The following is a 19,649-nucleotide window of genomic DNA, read 5'->3' as shown; positions in this document are numbered from 1 at the left end:
ATTTTTTTCAGCTTCACATTGAAAAGGAAATACTCAAAACAAATTTCAAAATAATCTCTAATCCATTTCAGATGGAGAAACAAAAGACCAATTCCCAAATTGGCTACTTTTATTATTATTTTTTAATTATTTTTAGTGAGGAAGATCGGCCCTGAGCTAACATCTATGCCCACACACCTCTACTTTTGTATGTGGGACGCTGCCACGGCATGGCTTGATGAACGGTGCATAGGTCTGCGCCTGGGATCCGAACCTGCAAACCCCTGGGGGCCACCGAAGCAGAGCACACAAACTTAACCACTATGCCACTGGGCCGGCCCCTATTATTATTTTTTTAAATCATGGTAAGAGTAAAACAAAAAAGCTAGACTTTAGTTTCAGTCAAACATGGGCCTCATCAATATTTTCCTTTTACCAAGAACATGTTTCTTTAGGTATAAAACATAAGATTGATAACCCAGGATTCAATGCAAGTATCTATTTGTAGATAGCTATTAATGTCCTAAGGCAAATCCATATTTAGAAACAGGCTTCAACAAAGGAAGTAAGAGGAAAAAAACTCGTTAAGAAGTTGAAATTCCACTTTTCTGTCACATTTTTTATTCATGATTACCGTTTCTGTATGATTAGCGGTGGTAAAGGAATGATTATTGATACTGAAATTAGTTTAGTAGGGCAAAAAGAAAAAAGTAAACCTAAATTTTATGACCTTTTCCTTTTCAGAATACCACAGAGAAAGTGGGATCAGAGAGCAGGAGCTGGGAGTACAATTCATGACCTTGACATCAAATCTGCTGAGAAGCTCTCTCTCAGGTTTGAGTATATAGTTAACTATTCCTTAAAAATATGACTTTTTAAAACCCACACTGTTATTATCCTGTATAATTAATAAGCATCGCAGAGTTACGAGTAATAGATGAGGAGCTTCTTTGGTGAGGTCTCAGACTTCTCTGAGTACAGTTGTTAAGCTGTCTGTTTTCTCTTGAAGTACTTCATAGTAATTCCATAATCACTTGCATAGTAATTACAAGTTATACAAAATTGGTGGCTTTGCAAATAAATGAAAAGAATGTGTGGAATAATCTAAAAAAGGTTCCTTGTCACAAAACAATTCCTTTAACTACATCTAATATGAGACCCAAATATGGGAAAAGTGAATTCAAAGTCTTTATTTATTATATGAAATACTGGATTGGAAAATGGCAGATGGTATAGGGTATTTTTCAACCAACTTAATGCCTCAGTCAGGTGAATTGTATGGATTTCGGGTTTAACAGCACAAATAATAACAATAAGCAAAAACAGATGTTAAGATTTGAAGAATAAAAGAGCTTTAGTGGAGGTGAGTATTGGTTATCTATTCCTGCATAACAAATTACCCTAAAATTTAGCAGCTTAAATACTAAATGTTTTTTGTCTCACATAGTTTCTGAGGGTCAGGAATCTGGGAGGGGCTGAGCTGGATGGTTTTAGCTCAGTGTGTCATGAGGTTGCAGTCAAGCTGTCGGCCAGGGCTGCAGTCACCTGGAGGCATGACTGGGGCTGTGGATCCATTTCCAAGCTTACTCACATGGCTGTTGCCATAGGCCTTGGTTCCTTGCATGTGCTGGCTCCCCACAGAGCAAGTGATGTGAGAGAGAGAGGGAGAGGGAGAGACAAAGACACACACCAAGATGGAAGTCCCAGTGTCTTTTATAACCTAATCTCAGAAGTGACATACCATCACTTCTGATGTATTCTACTGGTCACACAGACACCAACCCAGTAAATGTGCGAGGAGACTACTTAAAGGTGTGAGTATCAGGAGGTGGGATCACTGTGGGCCATCTTGGAGGCTGGTCACCACAAGGTGAATGACTAGATATGCCACCACTATCACTGACACCTCAGGTCAAAATTTAGAGACCAAGTACCCATACTAAAAACTGTCAAGGCTAATTTTTAATACTTTAATGATATTTCAGGTATTTTATGAGAAATTTTAAATGATCTGGATTTGACTTTTTGGGGGAGGAGTTCAGTAATACAGCTAAAATCAATCAATTTCTTACAATTTCATTATTTTCACTTCAATGACAACATATATTTTAACTGAACAGAAATTCCTACATTGTCAGAAAACATGATGGTTTTTAATTGCAGACAACAGGAAAATAACTGGCTAGTTAGACAGATTCAATGATAGAGGGTATTACTACAGCAGACAAAACATACTAGTCATCTATTACTCATTTGTTTTTACTGTCAGAGAATGAATGAAACATACCACTACTGAAAGCTTAAAATAAAATCACAGAAGGTCCTTGGAGTCTGCCATGCTTGCTCTCCAAAAATTTCAGCTTTGCTATGACAGACTTCAAAAAGAAATATGAAGCAGTCACCTTCTCTTCCCTCCCCAATATTACTTATACTATTATATATATATGTCTAAAATATATCATATTATATCATATATAATAATATAAATAATAGTATAATAATATAATAAATAATAGTATATTATATATATATATATATCTATATTCCAATCTTAAAATAGGAAATCAATCTCTTTATTCTTTGGATGATAATCACCACATGAAAAGTGATTCCAAATCTAAGTTTCTTTAAGGCCCATTTAATTGGGGGTTTATATTCAAATATAACATTTTATTTTCAAGACTGAGGCTGGTAACAGAACTGGATTAAGATGCATCTTTGCCATTTATTGCCAATTTTGAAGTGATACTTTTAAAAGTAATCAGCAATATAAACATTGTGCCTTTAAAAATACCTGAATACCTCAATGCCAGGGATCAGAAGGACAAAAGAACCTGATTCCAAGATGGTTTCTATTAATGCTACCAAAAGCATGTTAAAAGGAATCCTTTTCACACACAAGTTGAATCTATTAATCTTCAAATAATTTCAACTCTGGAGTCCCTGATAAACTATAAATAGCTGCCTGAGTAACTGGAAATAAAGCAACCATTCTGGACAAAGACGATAACAACCTTACTATAAATATACCCTTTGTTCTTAAAGTTCCTTGTCACTTGCTGAGAGAAAACTGGATTTTAATGTTTGACAATATTGATAAAAAAGGATTTAGCCTCATTTGAATTAAACTTTAATTTTTGGAAAATGGTACAGAATTTAACATGGCAGTAAAGAAAGAAAATTTTCCTGATTTAAAAAATATTTCTAATATATTATTGAAAACCCAGTGCTACTTCCACTTAACCACAAATGCTATATTCTCAAATCTAGCCTTTTCTAAATGTTTATTTTATTTAATACTTTTTGGCTCTAAATCCTAACAGAATTGGGATTGTATCTTGACTCTATCACTTTCTATCTGTATTATCTTCAGAAATTCCCTTAACTTCTCTGTGCCTCAGATTCCTTATCTGTAAAATGAGGATAACAATCTACCAATAGGCTTGTTATAAAAATTAAATGAGTAATGTACAGTGCTTCCTACAGTACCAGACACATAGTAAGTACCATAAATATGATTTAATTTTTTTCAATAACCAAGTTTAGAAAACAGGTTTTCCTTTATTTTAGACCCAATGACTAAACCCATCCCTGCAGATTTAAGATTCTATAAAATTGTATTGGGCCAGGAAATCTTTAAAAGCAAAACAAAATTCACCAATTCCCAAATAACTCCAAAGTAATACATCACTAAAAATATATTGGGAACCTGGATAATCAATAACAGTATCTGTTCATTTAGCAATTAATCCTGCTATGTGACATTTTATGTAATGTGGTTAATCGGTATTTATCTCTTGCATTATGATTAAACATTTCCCATTTTTCTGTCTTTTTTTTCCCTGCCTAGACTGTGACTCAAAGGAAGAAGCATTTCTCACATATCTTTCTTCTTCCCATAGCCTTAAACCCAAGACATTTAACAGATGTTTACTTTCCAGGCTCTTTCCTGATGTCTCAGCCTCTCCTTACTCTCATCATTCTAGTGAGGTCAATATTTTATTTTGCTGTTAGTAAATCATAGAGTAAATCTATGATTTACTTAGTATAATGACTTAAGGTAATATCAATTTATACATTTAGCAAACTGACTTTGAAGTAGAATGAGCTTCAAAGATTCCCTTCGGAATCAGTTTGCAGCCACAGACATTTATAAAAGCAATTATTTACATAAGGATAGATGATCATTTATTATTATTTGAATACAGAGTACTAAATTCTTTTGAAGACTAAAAATGGTAAGTTTAGTATAAATAGCTACAAGTGTGGTGCTTCCAGCTAGTAGGCTGCTTATTGATAGAATAAGAATATGAGTAAACAGCATAATGTAGCTGCTTCAACATTCAAATTCCAAAGAGTCCTGCAAAAACTCCTAATGAAATTGAAATAAATATGTTGAGGTTTTTTGTCTTTGTTCTGTTTTGTTTTTTTTTTTTAATGTCTTCAGTTAAAACAAGTTACATATACATCCTGGACTGGATCTACATAAATAACTTTTTGAGGTGGGGAATAAAATGTGTAAAGGAATTCAACAAGCACAGAAGAAATTAATGGTCTGAACATAAATTAAGGATTTTAAAGTATAATTTTTAATGATGCATTAGATCCTAATCACTTTTATTCAGGAGACCATATATCTCTTAAAATATAACAAGAGTCCACACCTACCTCATACTATACACAAAAAACAGGTATGGATCACAGACCTAAAGATAAGATATGAATGGCCAAAAAGCAGATGAAAAAGTGCTCATTAGTGATCAGGGAGATGTTAATGTAAAGTAAAGACTAAAATTAAAGACTGACAACACCAAATGTTGTCAGTTAGGATATGGAGCAACTAGAACACTCACATATTGCTGGTAGGAGTATAAATGGTATAACTACTTTGGAAATTTCTCATAAAGTTAGAAAAATGCCCGCCTGCAATTCCACTTCTAAGTATTTATTCAAAAGAAATAAAAACATATATCCACACAAAGACTTTTACACAATTGTCCATAGCAGCTTTATTCATAATAGCCCCAAAGTGGAAACAATCAAATATCAATCAATAGAAGAACAGATAGATAAAATGTGATGTATTCATATAGTGGAATACTATTCAGCAATAAAAAGGAATGAATTACTGATACATAAAATGGCAATGATAAACCTGAAAATCATTATACTGAACAGCAAAATGCTAGACATAAAAGAATACATTCTGTGCGACTCTGTTCTAATGGGCAAAACTAATATATGGTGAAAAAAATCAGAACAGCAGTTGCCTCTGGGTATAAGGGAGACAACTGACTGGGAAGTGCACAAGATAACCTTTTGGTGTGATGAGAATGTTTGCATCTTGACAGGGGTGTAGGTAAAATGGATGTGTGCATTTGTCAAAACTTATTGAACTGAACACTTAAGATCTGTGCATTTCACTATATCTAAATTATATCTCTAGTTTAAAAATATAAAAATACATAATGAGAGTTAAAAGGAAAATTAAGTTATACATAATATATGCTTTATATATAGTGTTTCAGAAACATGGGAAGTTCAAGCCAAAGTAATTTTAATAGTAACAACAGCAGAAACAACAAAGGAGGCACAAACGCTGCAGCACTTATTACCTGCCATGCAGGCTGCTCAGTGTTCTACATGTCTAATCTAATCCTAACAACATTCCCCTGGAGGTAGACATCACTAGATCTCCATTTTATAGAAGAAACTGAACATGCACATGCGGCTTTCCCAAGGTCACGAAGCCAGTGACGTAGTGGAGAAGAACAGTAAATGGTACATCATAAGTACTGAATATGTTAGCTGGATGAGAAATACATACACAGATATTCCCCCGGACTGTAGGAATGAATTCAATTCAGTAGGTCTCGATCAGTAGCTTAAAAATGAAATAGAACAGAATAGAAAACATCACAGAGCACTGAATGTTTTAAGGTGAGTACGGTGTTGAGAAACTTTTCTTCTGGCATAAGAATATAGGGGTGTGTGTGTGTCTGTGTGTGTGTGTGTTAGTGTAACCCCTGGGGTCACAATACAAAGTCTATTTTTTACTATGTGTCCCTGTCAAAAGAGTTTGAAAAACACTAGAATAGAATGAAGAACCCAAGAAGTCTGACTCCTGAATCTATGATTTTAAATAGTTTAAGCTATAATAAATATGTAAATTCTAAACGAAGTGATAAGGAATCACTATTATTGTTTTATTTTAAACTAACAAATGTTATAGAAATCTACAAACCAGGAGAAGTTTGGCCTAACATCAAATATACAAAATGTAAAAAAAAATTTAAAAATCTGTGTTATCAGGGTTAGACAACCAAAAATAGCATTGGAGAAGTCTGAGAAACTTTTCTGGACATGTGGATGACTCCCAGGGGCCTGTGCTTTGAATGCTTTTATTGAACACAATGTTTGCTGGATACTTCATATGCCAAGTGGTGTGGGCGATGCTACGGGGCACAGACTTGACTCAGCAAGATGTAGTCCCAGCTCTCAAGGAGCTTGAAATTTGCCAGACAAGTTTAAGGTCTAACAGCAAAAATAAACAAGCTACCACGGCTTGTTTAAATGTTTTCTAAACAATATCATTAATGTTTAGAGGAACACCAAGTACAATTTATTTGATCAGAACTTTCTAAGACTCAGACCTTACACTCCTAAGGAATAGGAAGGAAAAGGCCAGCCCTGGAAGTGGGCGGGTTCTGACAGATAAATGGGACTATCAGCAATTTAATGAATCACAGGAAACACCATAAGGTTGACAGGGGCACACAATCCACAAACTGTCTCTGAAGTATTACACAAGGAGACCCCGCCCGCAGACTATAACCATAAGTGATCCTTTAAGTAACTGTGAACTTGAAAAACATCTTTATTAGAGATGTGCTCAGGCTTTTTCACTCAGTGTATATTAACAGATAGTGTAGAAACTAACTTCAAGATTAAAATATTGAAAAAGAGCTCACTGAATAAGATGTGAAAGGATATCTTCTTCTTCCTCCTGTTAGGGGATTCTATGGAAGGAGGATTTGAAGCTGTACAATTGTGGGATGGGTCTTAACTCTAAAAATTTGTTTGAAGAAAGATTCTTAAATTACAAACAGACTGATAATACAAGGAAACATGGTAAGAAACAAGTGGCTTAAATGTAAGGTCCTGGGAAGAGGTCGTTAGCCTGGCTGAGAAGTAAAAGTTGTTCACAATTAAAAGTTAATCAAGTAAATAGGAATAAGAAGTTTGCGGGGGTAGAGGAGGGTATGGGGGGAGTGGAGAGACAGGGTAGAATGAAAAAAGGGGACCAGTATGGTTTGAGAACCACACCATGGTGAGAATAAGATGTCAAGGCAGGCAGACAAAACCAAGGACAGGGCTAATTATACCTCCTAATGACAGACAGTAGAACAGAATATCTACGATGACACATTATGAGAGAACAAGTCCCACGTCACAAGTCAGAGGATGGCAAAGTGGCAATTTCTATTGTCACTGCAGCCTTATGGGGAGGGAGGAAGCTAGCATGTGCCGTCATACAGGTAGATTGGGACTCAAATTAGGGAAGGATCGTTTTTCTTTAGAGAACAGAATGGGGAGAGGGGTAAAGAAGCCAAGATGGAAAAAGTAAAAGGTGGGCTATAAGTACATTATGGGGTGTTTAATGATAATTTCAAGTGTGAACTGGCAATGTTCATCACTACAGTAAGGCACTGAATATATGGTGAAATCGAGCGTGCTGAAGTTGACCACTGCTACCGTTAATTCCAAGTAATCCCAACCCAAGGCTGTCTTTATCTTCGTAATAAGTGTCCTGAAGAGGATTAGAATATGCATGGATCTGAAGAAGAACAGGAGTTATCTTTGTCTGGAGATATATGAGCTCTTCCTTTTTATTCTAAAGGGTAGCAACACCATGAGGAAACTTTAACTGTCAAAGAAGAATGGGATAACCAAGACCCCTTTCCCATTTTAATCCCAAAAGGAACAGGAAAACTGGCTCTGTCCTAAGCCTCTAAGACTTTGTTTCAGTACTCTTTTCCTTTAGGGACTTCTAGGTGTGATGTGGAGAAGGTGGTCATTCATCCCATTGATGGAAGAGATTGCAGGAAAGGAAGGACAAGAGACTGAAAGGAAGATTTTAAAGGGAAAAGAACTCAGAGCTATTAGTTTGGAAAACAAACAGAAAAAGGGGGGATGATGAAGATTTTGTGGAAGCCAAAAACAAAAAGCCACTGGAGAAATGGGGGATAAGTAAATACGTTCTGAAAGAGAGAGGACATGTGAAATTTAGACAGATGCCCACAGAGGTCCTTAGCTGACAAGTCTGGGAAACAATATTTTGTGTATATATCTAGACAGATGAAGAAACATAAGCAATACCGTCCTATTTTCTCTGATGCTCACAAAGTTCCCGTTTACTAATCAGTCAGGGCACGCAGATGGCCACATCCCAATTTGACAGGATTATGTCCACCATGGTAAAATGTCACCTGAAAACTGAATATGGTTTCTGATTTTTTTTTAGATGAATACAAATACATAGTGAACAAAGGTACACATTCCAATTATTTGGTATCCTTTACTACAAATATGGAAACAAACACAAAGTAATGAGTTCCTGTCTGAAGAACAAATTGTTCCTTCTTAGTACAAGGTGAGATGCAAATAATGTCACTGAGTGGGAATTATCAACAACAGTAAAAGTTATGAAACTATATTACTATAGCTAAGCCTCTCTTCTAAAAAATATGAATTAATATTCAAGTTAGCCTTAAAGGGCCTGATCTCATTCTATCATATGACAAATATTTCTGAAGAACTTACTAGGTTCCAGAAATTTGGGATGCAGTGCTGAACAAGATTAAGTACCTCCCTACATTTAGTGAAAAAAAGAAATACTAGACATAAAGACAACAGCAATGAAAATCCCTATAATCTGTGATGCTTATCAGCATGAATAGACTAATTCTCATATTATACTAATCTAGTGCAAAGAACAAAGAGAAGTCACATTAAGTATGAGTCAATTCTACAAAAATTTATTGGGTACATTTATGTGAGAGGTTCTATGTATGAAGTTTCCAACAAACAAGAACAGAGACTTCTGAATTTAATAACAACACAATCACATACTCATTTCTACCAACGAATTCAGTCTTTTGTTGAACAGACAGCATGTTAGGTATTGAATTATATTTAAAAATTTTTTGAAGTTATGCATATCTTAGAACTCACTGGGTAGATTTGGCCTTCTGAGGCAGAAGATACTTTTTGTTGTTATTAAACAATGGAATATTATGAACTACACATATGAAAGTGAAGACACGAAAAATACTTTGAAGGGTTGTAGGTGTCCTGCTATGATGATAAATTTCTTAAAATTTTAATCATGTAGCTCATACATATGTTGTCAGCTTTATTTAATTTGAGTCCATGACCTGTGAAAAAATCTGCTTTGAAAGAATAACTTTTAAGTATCTTGTACCAAAGCAGAATTTGAAAATTAAGGAGAAATTTACTCTGCTCTTTTGGGAGAAAATCAGAGATATGGAGGTAACAAGCTCATGCTTTCCCTAGGCATTCTATGCTTGTCTCCACTCCCTTAACTATATTTTAGAATTAATACATATTTACGTGAGAAGTATTAACTACCTGGAAGCAAAGATAGTTAAAAAGTAAATGTTATTAACTCCGTGCTACCCCACTGCTCACACTATATTTCTTACAAATATAATTTTTATTTTAATTTCACAATAAATGAATACTTTCATAAAAAATTTAACTATATAGATAAAGCTGAAGTCTTTCCTAAACACAACCCAATCTCTCTTTCTTCTCCAAGAGTTCTTAGTATGATGGGTATCCTTCCAGACCTTTTCTAAGCATATACATATATTAAATTACGTAGATATTATTATTCTGTAAAACCGTTTTACAACTTGTTTTTATTTATTGTGTCTTAGAGATATTTCCAAGTCAGTACATAGCTTTTTTTCCTCATTAAAAAAAAGCAATTATATAATAGGTCATAGTAACAACGCACTAGCTCATGCGGCTATATTTTATTGATGGACATTTAGGTTGTTTACAGTTTTCCAATACTGTATTAAACAATACTGCATTGAGCATCCTTGTGCATATATGAGAATAGTTGGGTAGAATAGATATTACTATGCTTTTTTAGGGAAATAATTTCCCATATAATAATATAATATAATAACCTTCCTTCTGTAAATGCTCCCCTTCCATAAAGATTTTCAGGAAACATATAGGATGGTTTCCTCCTACCTTTCAAATTATTCCTACAACTGGCTGAACTGAAATACTAACTGATGGACCTGGGCTTTAATTTTAGAAGCAACCTCTTTGTCTTCCTTTGTCTTTTCTTTATGGGGACAACTAGAAATAACCTCTGATTAATCCCAAATCACAAGGCTAACACATGCAAGGAAGACACAATAAGAGGAAGTCAAAATAACAGGAATAAGCTGTTTCCCTTTTTTATTTGTTTTAGTTTCAGGCTGAATAAATGCAATGAAATTCCCCACTCCTGTAATCTTTTCTGAAGTCTCTCCCCAACTGCTAGAGGACTGTGTGTTCTCTAAAGAGGTAGCACTTGACAAGCTGAATTCCCCCTTTCTTTCCTCAAAGGCGTAAGAAAAACAGAGCCCACAGGAAGATGTCAGTTAAATGAGAAATTTGTTTATTCTTCTGGCGCCTTTACTCTTGAACCTTTAAATGCCAAATTTGTGATATGAATGATGACGTGATAACAAGTTGTATAGCAAGTAGCTGATACCAGACAATATTTTTAAGAGTTAGCTGTTATATATGGGGCTCAAAGTTTTTCTGAATGGAACAAAGATGCTTAATCACTTAAGAATGCAGTCCTCTTTTTTATAAAGAACCAATTTATAAACGGCCCCTATATATGACCAGCCTTCCCTGCTTCTTTTGGCGTTTTTCTGCCAGAGTACCCCACCTCTGAACCTGGGACTTCCCTTTCATTAATTTCATTCCCTTCTCAGGGCAGACCATTTGGGGAGCTCTTACCATTCTCAAGGGAACCAAGCCAAGGGGAAGGAAGGAAGAGGCTTTGTGAGATGTATTTCTGGCTTCACTAGTTGCAACTTAATACTGTTTCTTTTTTGTTTTACTGTGCACACTGTTCTGTCTTATTTATTTATTGTTTTTGTGAGGAAGATTAGCCCTGAGCTAACATCTGTTGCCAATCCTCCTCTTTTTGCTGAGGAAGATTGGCCCTGGGCTAACATCTGTGCCCATCTTCCTCCACTTTATATGGGATGCCGCCACAGCATGGCTTGATAACTGGTGCATAGGTCCGCAACCAGGATCCAAACCCGTGAACCCTGGGCCGCCAAAGCGGAGCACGTGAACTTAACCACTACGCCACTGGGCCGGCCCCTGTGTCTTATTTTTTCACTTACTATATCTTGGAGAATATTATACATAAGGATCTGTATTCTCTTTAATGGTTGCATAGTATTCTCTTGTACAATCATACCATAATTTACTTGACCAGAATCCTAGTAATTGAATGTAAGTTGTTTCCAGCATTTTGCTGCTATGAACAATGCTGCAACAAATATCCTCACACATTCACTTTCTTGTACAGGCCTGGGTGCAACTGGAGCATAAATTTCTAGAAGTGGATCATGAAACTAGGTTAGTGGGATCACAATCAGCACTTAAAGAAAAATAAAGTACAAAAGAAAAGAAAATAGTATAGTATAGTGTAAATATTATAGTTACAGTAAAATATAAAGTTAGTATACGTCTTAGTGAAATTTTTGTTTTAGTAATATATGTATGTGGGTGTGTATTTGTGTCCTGGATTGGGGCAAAATGGTGAAATGCATTTCAAAAATGTTTGAAAGACACCTCTTTAGACTCTTGTATGATAAAAGGTATCTCTATCACAGCCTTCTTTTTTCTTCCCCTAAACTCTGACCTTTTCACTGGATAGTCTGGGAACTTGGGTTGGTTTTTCAGGCAGAGAAAGTTGAATTATTTAGAGTGGGTTGGAAAAGAATAATATTAACAATATCAGGAACAACAAATAAGGGAAGAATTTAACTGTAGTTCTAATTAGCTCTAATATCTTTTCCTACAAAGTGAATAATATACAACTAAATTATCTGCTTATGGCTAGACAGTTACTAAACAGAAATTTGAGCAAGAAGTTGTACAAGATTATTGCTATTTAAAAATAAGTGTGTCTGATTTAAAAGTAATTTACACATAATACAGAAGTTTTGAAGAAAAAGATTAAAATGCACATATGATTCCACTACCCAGGGACCACTATTAACCACTATTAACCCTCAAACTACAAATTTCAATCTATTTGCTTTAGTCTTTTTTCTATATACATATATATATGTTATTCTTATAATTGAGATTAAAGGATATAATGTTATGACCCACTTTTAAATTTAGCACTACACTGTAAGAACACTACCATGTCATTAAAAGTTCCTCATATGCATCATATATATATTTTTTTTTTGCATCATATTTTAAAATAGATACACAATAGTCCACTATATGGATGTAGCACCCACTTCATGTAGCCATTAACCAAGGGTTTACTTTTTATAAAGAATTAATTGGAACTAGGTCAAGAGAACTATGTTATCATAGGTTGTTTGGGGGTAATCGGAAATAATTTATAGAAAATTCTTTTCATAAATAAATTTTTACATAAAACCATGTAGTCTGAAGCAATTCTCCTCAATAAATAGGTGTTCTGAGACTAGTAAATTTAATAAAAGAAACCAACATTGATTTTTTATTCAAAAGCATAACAGAAATGTAATACTATGTCCACCTATTCTGTCTGTGATAACTGACTCTGGAGCAGCATTCAGATATAGGGTTATCAGCTACAAAAGCAATCCCCTTTAATATGAATTTTCCTCCTGTGGTCCAAATTAACAAAGAGAAAAATAATGCTTTCTAGGAAATAGTAAAGGAACAGTACATTTTGATGTCTATTTCCTGAGTAGTGATATGATATACTAAAATACAATTTAAATGGTTTAATATGAAAAGGTAATCTTTAAGCTTGTTTCAAATAGATAGATTACTTTTGTTACTCCTAGGCAAAGGGTAATAATATTCTATCAGAAGGTGAAAAAAATTGTACATATGTTTTCTTCTTTGGAAAAATTATTTATCATAAGAAGCTAATAAACTATTAAAAGTAATAAAGAAAAAGGATACAAGCTGCTTTAAAGGAGAGCAGTTCATTAAAGCAGCAGAGGTATTCTTTGCTTCTTTTTTTGAAAGGTTTATGATTTTTAAATTACTCTTAAGTTTTGCCATTGGGAAAATAATTTAATTACTGAACTCTACTCAGCAAAATTTAAAAAATTAAGGTATAGAATTCTAGTTTCTAAAAAGCAGCAGAAGAAAGCTGAAGAAGCTACTCTACGTCACTCTGTGTGATCTGTGAGAAAGTCAGTAAGAAACAGGATGCAGGTCTTTCTCAGATAATATTTCAGACACACAGCAAGGACACAAAAGCCAATTATGTTCTCAATAAATACAAAAAAAGCATAGGACCAAATCCAATATCCATTCCTGATAAAATCTGCAAGGTAGGAATAGAAGGAAACTCCCTCAACCTGATAAAGAACATCTGTGAAAAACCTACAGCCAGCATCATATTTAATGATGAAAGACTGAGTGTTTCCTCCCTAAGCTCAGGAACAAAACAAAGATATCATTATCACTTCTATTTGACTTTGTACTGGAGATTCTAGCCAATGCAATAAGGCAAGAAAAAGAAACAAAAGGCATCCAGATTAGAAAGAAATAAGTAAAACTGTCTTTATTTGCAGACATGATTGTCTGTAGAAAATCCAATGGAATTTATAAAAAAGCTATTAGAACTAATAAATGAGTTTAGCAAGGTTGCAAGGTAGAAGATCAATATACAAGATCAATTTTATTTCTGTATAATAGCAATAAAAGATCAGAAATTAACATTTAAAAAACAATGTCCTTTATAATAATCATAAAAAATATGGAGAACTTAGTGATAAATCTGACAAAAGATGTAAAAGAACTATACACTGAAAACTATAAAGCACTGCTGAGAGACCTAAATAAATGGAGAGGAATACCATGTTCACAGATTACAAAATACAATACTGTTAAGATGTCAGTTCTCTCCAAATTGATCTATAGATTCAATGCAATCCCAACCAAAATCTCAATAGGATTTTTGGAGAAACTGACAAGCTGATTCTAAAATTTACATGGAAATGTCAAGCATGATGAATAACCAAAACAACTTTCAAAAAGAACACAAGTTGGAGGATTAACACTACCTGATTTTAAGACTTACTATATGGCCATAGTAATCAAGACAATATGGTATTGGCATCAAGGTAGAGAAATAGATCAATGGAACAGAACAGAGTCCAGAAATAAGCCCACAAATATATAGAAAACAGATTGTAACAAAGGTGCCAAGGCCATTCTACACAGGAAGGATAGTCTTGCCAACAAATGGTGCTAAAACAATTCGATATCCATTGCAAAAAATAGGATTTTGATCCATTATGTTGCACCATATAACAAAATTAATTAATTGAAGTTGTATCACAGACTTAAGTGTAAAACTTAAAGCTATAAAATTATAGAAAAAAACATAGGAGACAACCTTTCTGACCTTGGTTTAGGCAAAGATTTCTTATACATTACACTAAAAGCAAAATCCATAAGAGAAACATTGATAAACTGGACTTCATGAAAATGAAAAACTTTTGCTCTTCAAAAGATACAGTTAAGAGACTGAAATGAGAAGCCACAGACTGGGGGAAAATATTTGCAAGGCATACATCTAATTAAGGACTTGCATCCAGATATATAAGGAATGCTCAAAACTCAATAATGAGAAAACAAATAACTCAATTTAAAAAATGGGCAAAAGATTTGAACAAATACTTCACCAAAGAAAACAATACAGATGGCAAATAAGCACATGAAAAGATGCTCAACATCATTAGTCAATAGGGAAATGCAAATTAAAACTGCCATGAGATATTACACACCTATTAGAAAGGCTAAAATTAAAAAGACTGGCCAGATCAAGTGTTGGCGAGGATGTGGAGCAACTGGAACTCTTATACATGCTGGTAGGAATGTAAATGATACAACCGCTTTGAAAAACAGTTTAGTAGTATCTTAGAAACTTAAATATACACCTACCGTATAATATAGCCATTCCATTCCTAGGTATTTATCCAAAAGAAATGAAAGCATATGTCCATACAAAGCCTTGTACATGAATGTTCATAGTAGCTTTATTTGTAATAGTCTAAAAACTGGAAACAATGAAAATGTTCATCAACAGATGAACAGATAAACCGTGGTACATACATACAAATGGAACTACTACTCAGTAACAAAAGGAATGAACTCTGAATACAATAACAACATGGATGAATCTCAAGATAATTATGCTGAGTGAAAGAACTAGGCCAAAAAAAAGGTATATACTGTATGATTCCACTTAAATAAAATTCCAGAAAATATAAGCTAATCTATAGTGGATTAGTGGTTTGGGAGTAGGGGGTAGGGAGGAGTGGGGAAGGTTAGGTAAAGGAGTTACAAAAGGGCACAAAGAAAATTTGTGGGGTGATGGATATGTTCGTTATCTTGATTGTAGCAATGGTTTCATGGGGGAATACATATATCAAAACATCGATTTGTACACATTAACTATATGCAGCTTATTGTATGTCAATTATACCTCAATAAAGCTGTTTAAAAAAACAAAATATAACAATATACCAAATCAAACAATAGAGAAATAAGCAAAGAAATCAATGGAACAAAATCAGTTCTAAAAAGGCTTCCACAGTGTCCCTGTATCTCCTGTTTTCATTACCGAGAGAGAGAGAAGGAAATATAACATAACATCTGTTCCATGCCCCAGAGGACACCCTTAACCCTTGCCAGCTGTCTCAAAATACACGCTTTTGGTTGTGGGGGTGGGGATGGATCAACTCAAACCCATCAATTCCCACAAGAAAAACATGCCAAAGAGCAAGCTCTGCTGATAACAAAGATTTAATTTAAACACTTATCTTTCTTACAAAGGACAGCATATTATCAGTAGTTCTTGCTTTATGGAATATACCTTTGTTCCTAAATGGATGGACTTCAAAATCTATGTCCTAATAATAATAACTAATAGTAAATGAGCACTGAGCACCTTGATTAGCATTTGCTATCTCATTTAATCATCACAATAACCATACCATTTTACAGATAAAGCTTACAGGGTAAATAACTGGTTTAAGATCACATAGCAATTAAACGGCAGAGCTCAAACAGGTCTGTCTGATTTGAAAGCCCATGCTCTTAACAGCTTCACTTAACAGTTACAGAATGTTCTAGTTGATAGTTTTGTAGGGTGCCTAGTAAATGTCTCTTTTTGGAAGAGCTAGGATTTCATGTATGCACTTTACTCAGAGATAGTAGAAATAAAAAAATCAGCTATTCCAACTATAAAAAACACATTAAAATATGGCCAAAAATGGCCACTGATTATTTCCTTCTAAAACATGTTTCATAGTAGAGGTTATCAATGTAAATCTAAAAGCCTTACAATTCAATTCCCTAAATAAATTTCTGTTTGCTTCCTAATATTCCAGTTCTTATCCAGGCAGAAATTGGACTTCTCTCAGTTAGAGCTTATGGACATATGATCTTTATCAAAGATCTAAACTACCTACCCCAATCCTAAAAGCTCTTCCTAAAAATCAGCTATCAAAATGGGATCATTTTTGGCCAAAAAATTGTTAGGTCCAGGCTTATGGGTGCCAAAGAATGCTTCAACTTTGAGCCTATTTAAGTACATTCACAGATCTGTTATTGAGCAAGCTAACACCTGATTTTTTTTTTATGCAAACACTCTTGACAGGCTTACTAGTATAGGACTATGTATGGTGATCGCTAAATTTAATGTTACTTTCCTTGTCTCAGACCAGCCTTTATAATAATCTGCTTCCATAACAGGCACAAGGCCATGACCAAAAGCAGATGTCAGACTTGACTTACAGTGAACTTGTGTTTGTGATGTTCTTGAGCCACAGCACCTTCCATTCCCTGATAACTTTTGTTTTGTTCTATATCTTTGGCATGGTCATAACAGCCTTATAATTATTACTATTTTAAGAATATTTTCAGCAAAAGTAAATCATCTGTTGTTTCAACACAGACATATATGTAACATTTAGATTTTTTATTTTTGACCCTGGTGCTTAAAAAACTCAAAATAGTTAAAACAATAGAGTGACATATTACAGTCTCATACTCTAAATATATTTCCAAACTTTGTCCTGTCTACAGCATTTTTGTCTGTAAATCTTCTTGCTTGGGGAATTCTGCGATGGCCTTTGGCCAAAAACAACAAAGTTCTATCCTAGGCTTAAAAGAGTTATACCTGTTTTATGATTGAGGTATCAGTGGAAAGGAATTCAAGACTCCTTAAGCAATTCTACATGAAAGTTGTAATACTTTACCATTTATTATTGTAGAAGCAATTTAAAGACTGCTTTACAATAAAATGATACTAATACAGGACAGAATCTACTTAATCACAGTAAGTGTGGCTTTGCATCAGATCTGAGACGTGCAGATATACCCAACGTGGAAGACTCAAAAATAAACTATTTAATCTAACTTTTATTAGCAGTCAAATCTATTTTCCAAATTTTTAAAATTAAGGTTCTCTCATCTTCCTCTGGAGTAGTCAGACCATGATGGGAAGCCATTTCCTAGATCTGCTTAGAATTAATGAGCTCAGGGGCTGGCCCGGTGGCATACTGGTTAAGTTCCTCATGCTCCACTTTGGCAGCCTGGGTTCGCGGGTTTGGATTCTGGACGCAGACCTACACCACTCATCAAGCCATGCTGCAGTGGTGACCCACATACGAAATAGAGGAAAACTGGCACAGATGTTAGCTCAGGGCCACTCTCCCTCACAAAAAAAAAAAAAAAAAAAAAAATTAATGAGCTCAGATTCTCTTCCTGAACACTGTGGTCCCACCATAATCTCCCATGTACAGTTCATGAGCAATGTAATTTGCTTTCACTGTGGAGCGGATTCCTATAGTGTTCTCATTCATGAAAATAAAGTGGTCAAAGGGAAAGACTTTCATAAAGAATGTTTTTCGTGACATAATCCCTTCTAAAACAGAAAACACTTTATTTAAAGTTCATTTTGGGCCAAATACAGTATAAATAACCACTGTAACAAACAGACTTCAAATACAGAAGAGGCTGAATATTACACTATTTTCTATTGGCTTCCCAGGTTCTATGCAAAATATGTCTTGGCTGCAACAAAAGAGTGAAGAGGCTTTTATATTTTGGGGAGAAAAAGAACATAACTATGGGGGTTCTGGAAGGGTGTAGCTGGAATCTGGTACTTTGTAGAAATTTTGGAAAATGAATGAAGCTCTTTTACATTCATAACCCTATAGGTAGGATCTACTTACAAACTATGGGAACTTTATAATATATCCCTATATAAACCCAACCCTTGCCAATGTGTCCTTCTATTTATTTAGCAGCAACAGTAAACCATATGGTTTTGTTCAGAGATGCAAGGTTGAAGAATAGATTTTATGTCCAAGAAAAAAATCTATTTTGAAGGTAAGGAGAAGAAAAAAAAAAAAAGATTAAGTTTTTTTACTTAAACAGAAAGGAAAAACTACTCATAGCTATTGGGAACAAAGACCAAAACCTTTTCAACCCACTAAGCATGAATTAAGAAAGAATACTAAAAGGAGGAAAATTAGTAAGCTGCCATATTAGTCCAAGAAGTTCAACAGGTGTTTGTTGTTAAGCAAGAGCTATAGAAATAATGCAGTATGCAGCGTTATACACAATAGCCAAGACTTGGAAGCAACCTAAGTGCCCATCAAGGGATGAATGGATAAAGAAGCTGTGGTATATATACACAATGGAATACTACTCAGCCATAAGAAACGATGAAATCCAGCCATTTGTGACAACATGGATGGACATTGAGGGTATAATGCAAAGTGAAATAAGTCAGAAGGAGAAGGTCAAATACCGTATGATTTCCTTCATTAAGTAGTAGATAATAACAACAATAAACAAACACATAGGGACAGAGATTGGATTGGTGGTTACCAGAGGGGAAGGGGGGAGGGAGGAGGGTGAAAGGGATAATTCGGTACATGTGTGTGGTGATGGGTTGTAATTAGTATTTTGGTGGTGAACATGATGTAATCTATGCAGAAACAGAAGTACAATGATGTACACCTGAAATTTTTACAATGTCATAAACCAGTGTTACTGCAATAAACAAAAATTAAAAAAAAAATAAATTAAAAAAAAAAAAAGAAATAATGCAGTAAACTCTTGACATATTACAGAACCAAAGCAAACACACAAAAACAACAAGAAAACCAAATGAAACCAAAAAATTGCTCCACAAATAAAATAAGATTTCACTTTAAGAATCTGGTATGGCAGTTGCTTTTCTCAAAGGACAATTTTGACCCCAGCTGCTACTTATTTTATCTAACAATAGATTGTTTAAAGACATATCACTTCTGGTGAAGCTATTCATTTCACCCAAACTGCATATAGCTTAAGCC

General features: G+C 34.5%; 2 protein-coding genes across 3 annotated transcripts in view; one reads left to right on the top strand and one right to left on the bottom strand.

Annotated features, from left to right (window-relative positions):
• ST7L (suppression of tumorigenicity 7 like) overlaps positions 1–19,649 on the top strand; it is a 175,204-nt gene that overhangs the window by 144,803 nt on the left and 10,752 nt on the right. Inside the window, exon 15 of the mRNA XM_058538793.1 lies at positions 724–813. Coding sequence (XP_058394776.1) covers positions 724–777 — 54 coding nt within the window. The 3' untranslated portion in view covers positions 778–813. The remainder of the gene's footprint in view (positions 1–723; positions 814–19,649) is intronic.
• The window catches only part of CTTNBP2NL (CTTNBP2 N-terminal like), a 38,244-nt gene that overhangs the window by 10,950 nt on the left and 7,645 nt on the right, over positions 1–19,649 (bottom strand). Inside the window, exon 1 of one of the 2 annotated variants that reach the window (XM_058538792.1) lies at positions 15,220–17,533. The exons of the other annotated variant lie outside the window; for it this stretch is intronic. Coding sequence (XP_058394775.1) covers positions 15,220–15,297 — 78 coding nt within the window. The 5' untranslated portion in view covers positions 15,298–17,533. Of the gene's footprint in view, positions 1–15,219; positions 17,534–19,649 lie in introns of those variants that run through there. 2 annotated transcript variants of the gene reach the window in all.

Source organism: Diceros bicornis, chromosome 4 (genome assembly GCF_020826845.1).
Source record: "Diceros bicornis minor isolate mBicDic1 chromosome 4, mDicBic1.mat.cur, whole genome shotgun sequence".
Classification (NCBI taxonomy): domain Eukaryota; kingdom Metazoa; phylum Chordata; class Mammalia; order Perissodactyla; family Rhinocerotidae; genus Diceros; species Diceros bicornis.
The sequence above is the reverse complement of the archived record's forward strand: the minus strand, read 5'-3'. Positions and strand labels throughout refer to the sequence as shown.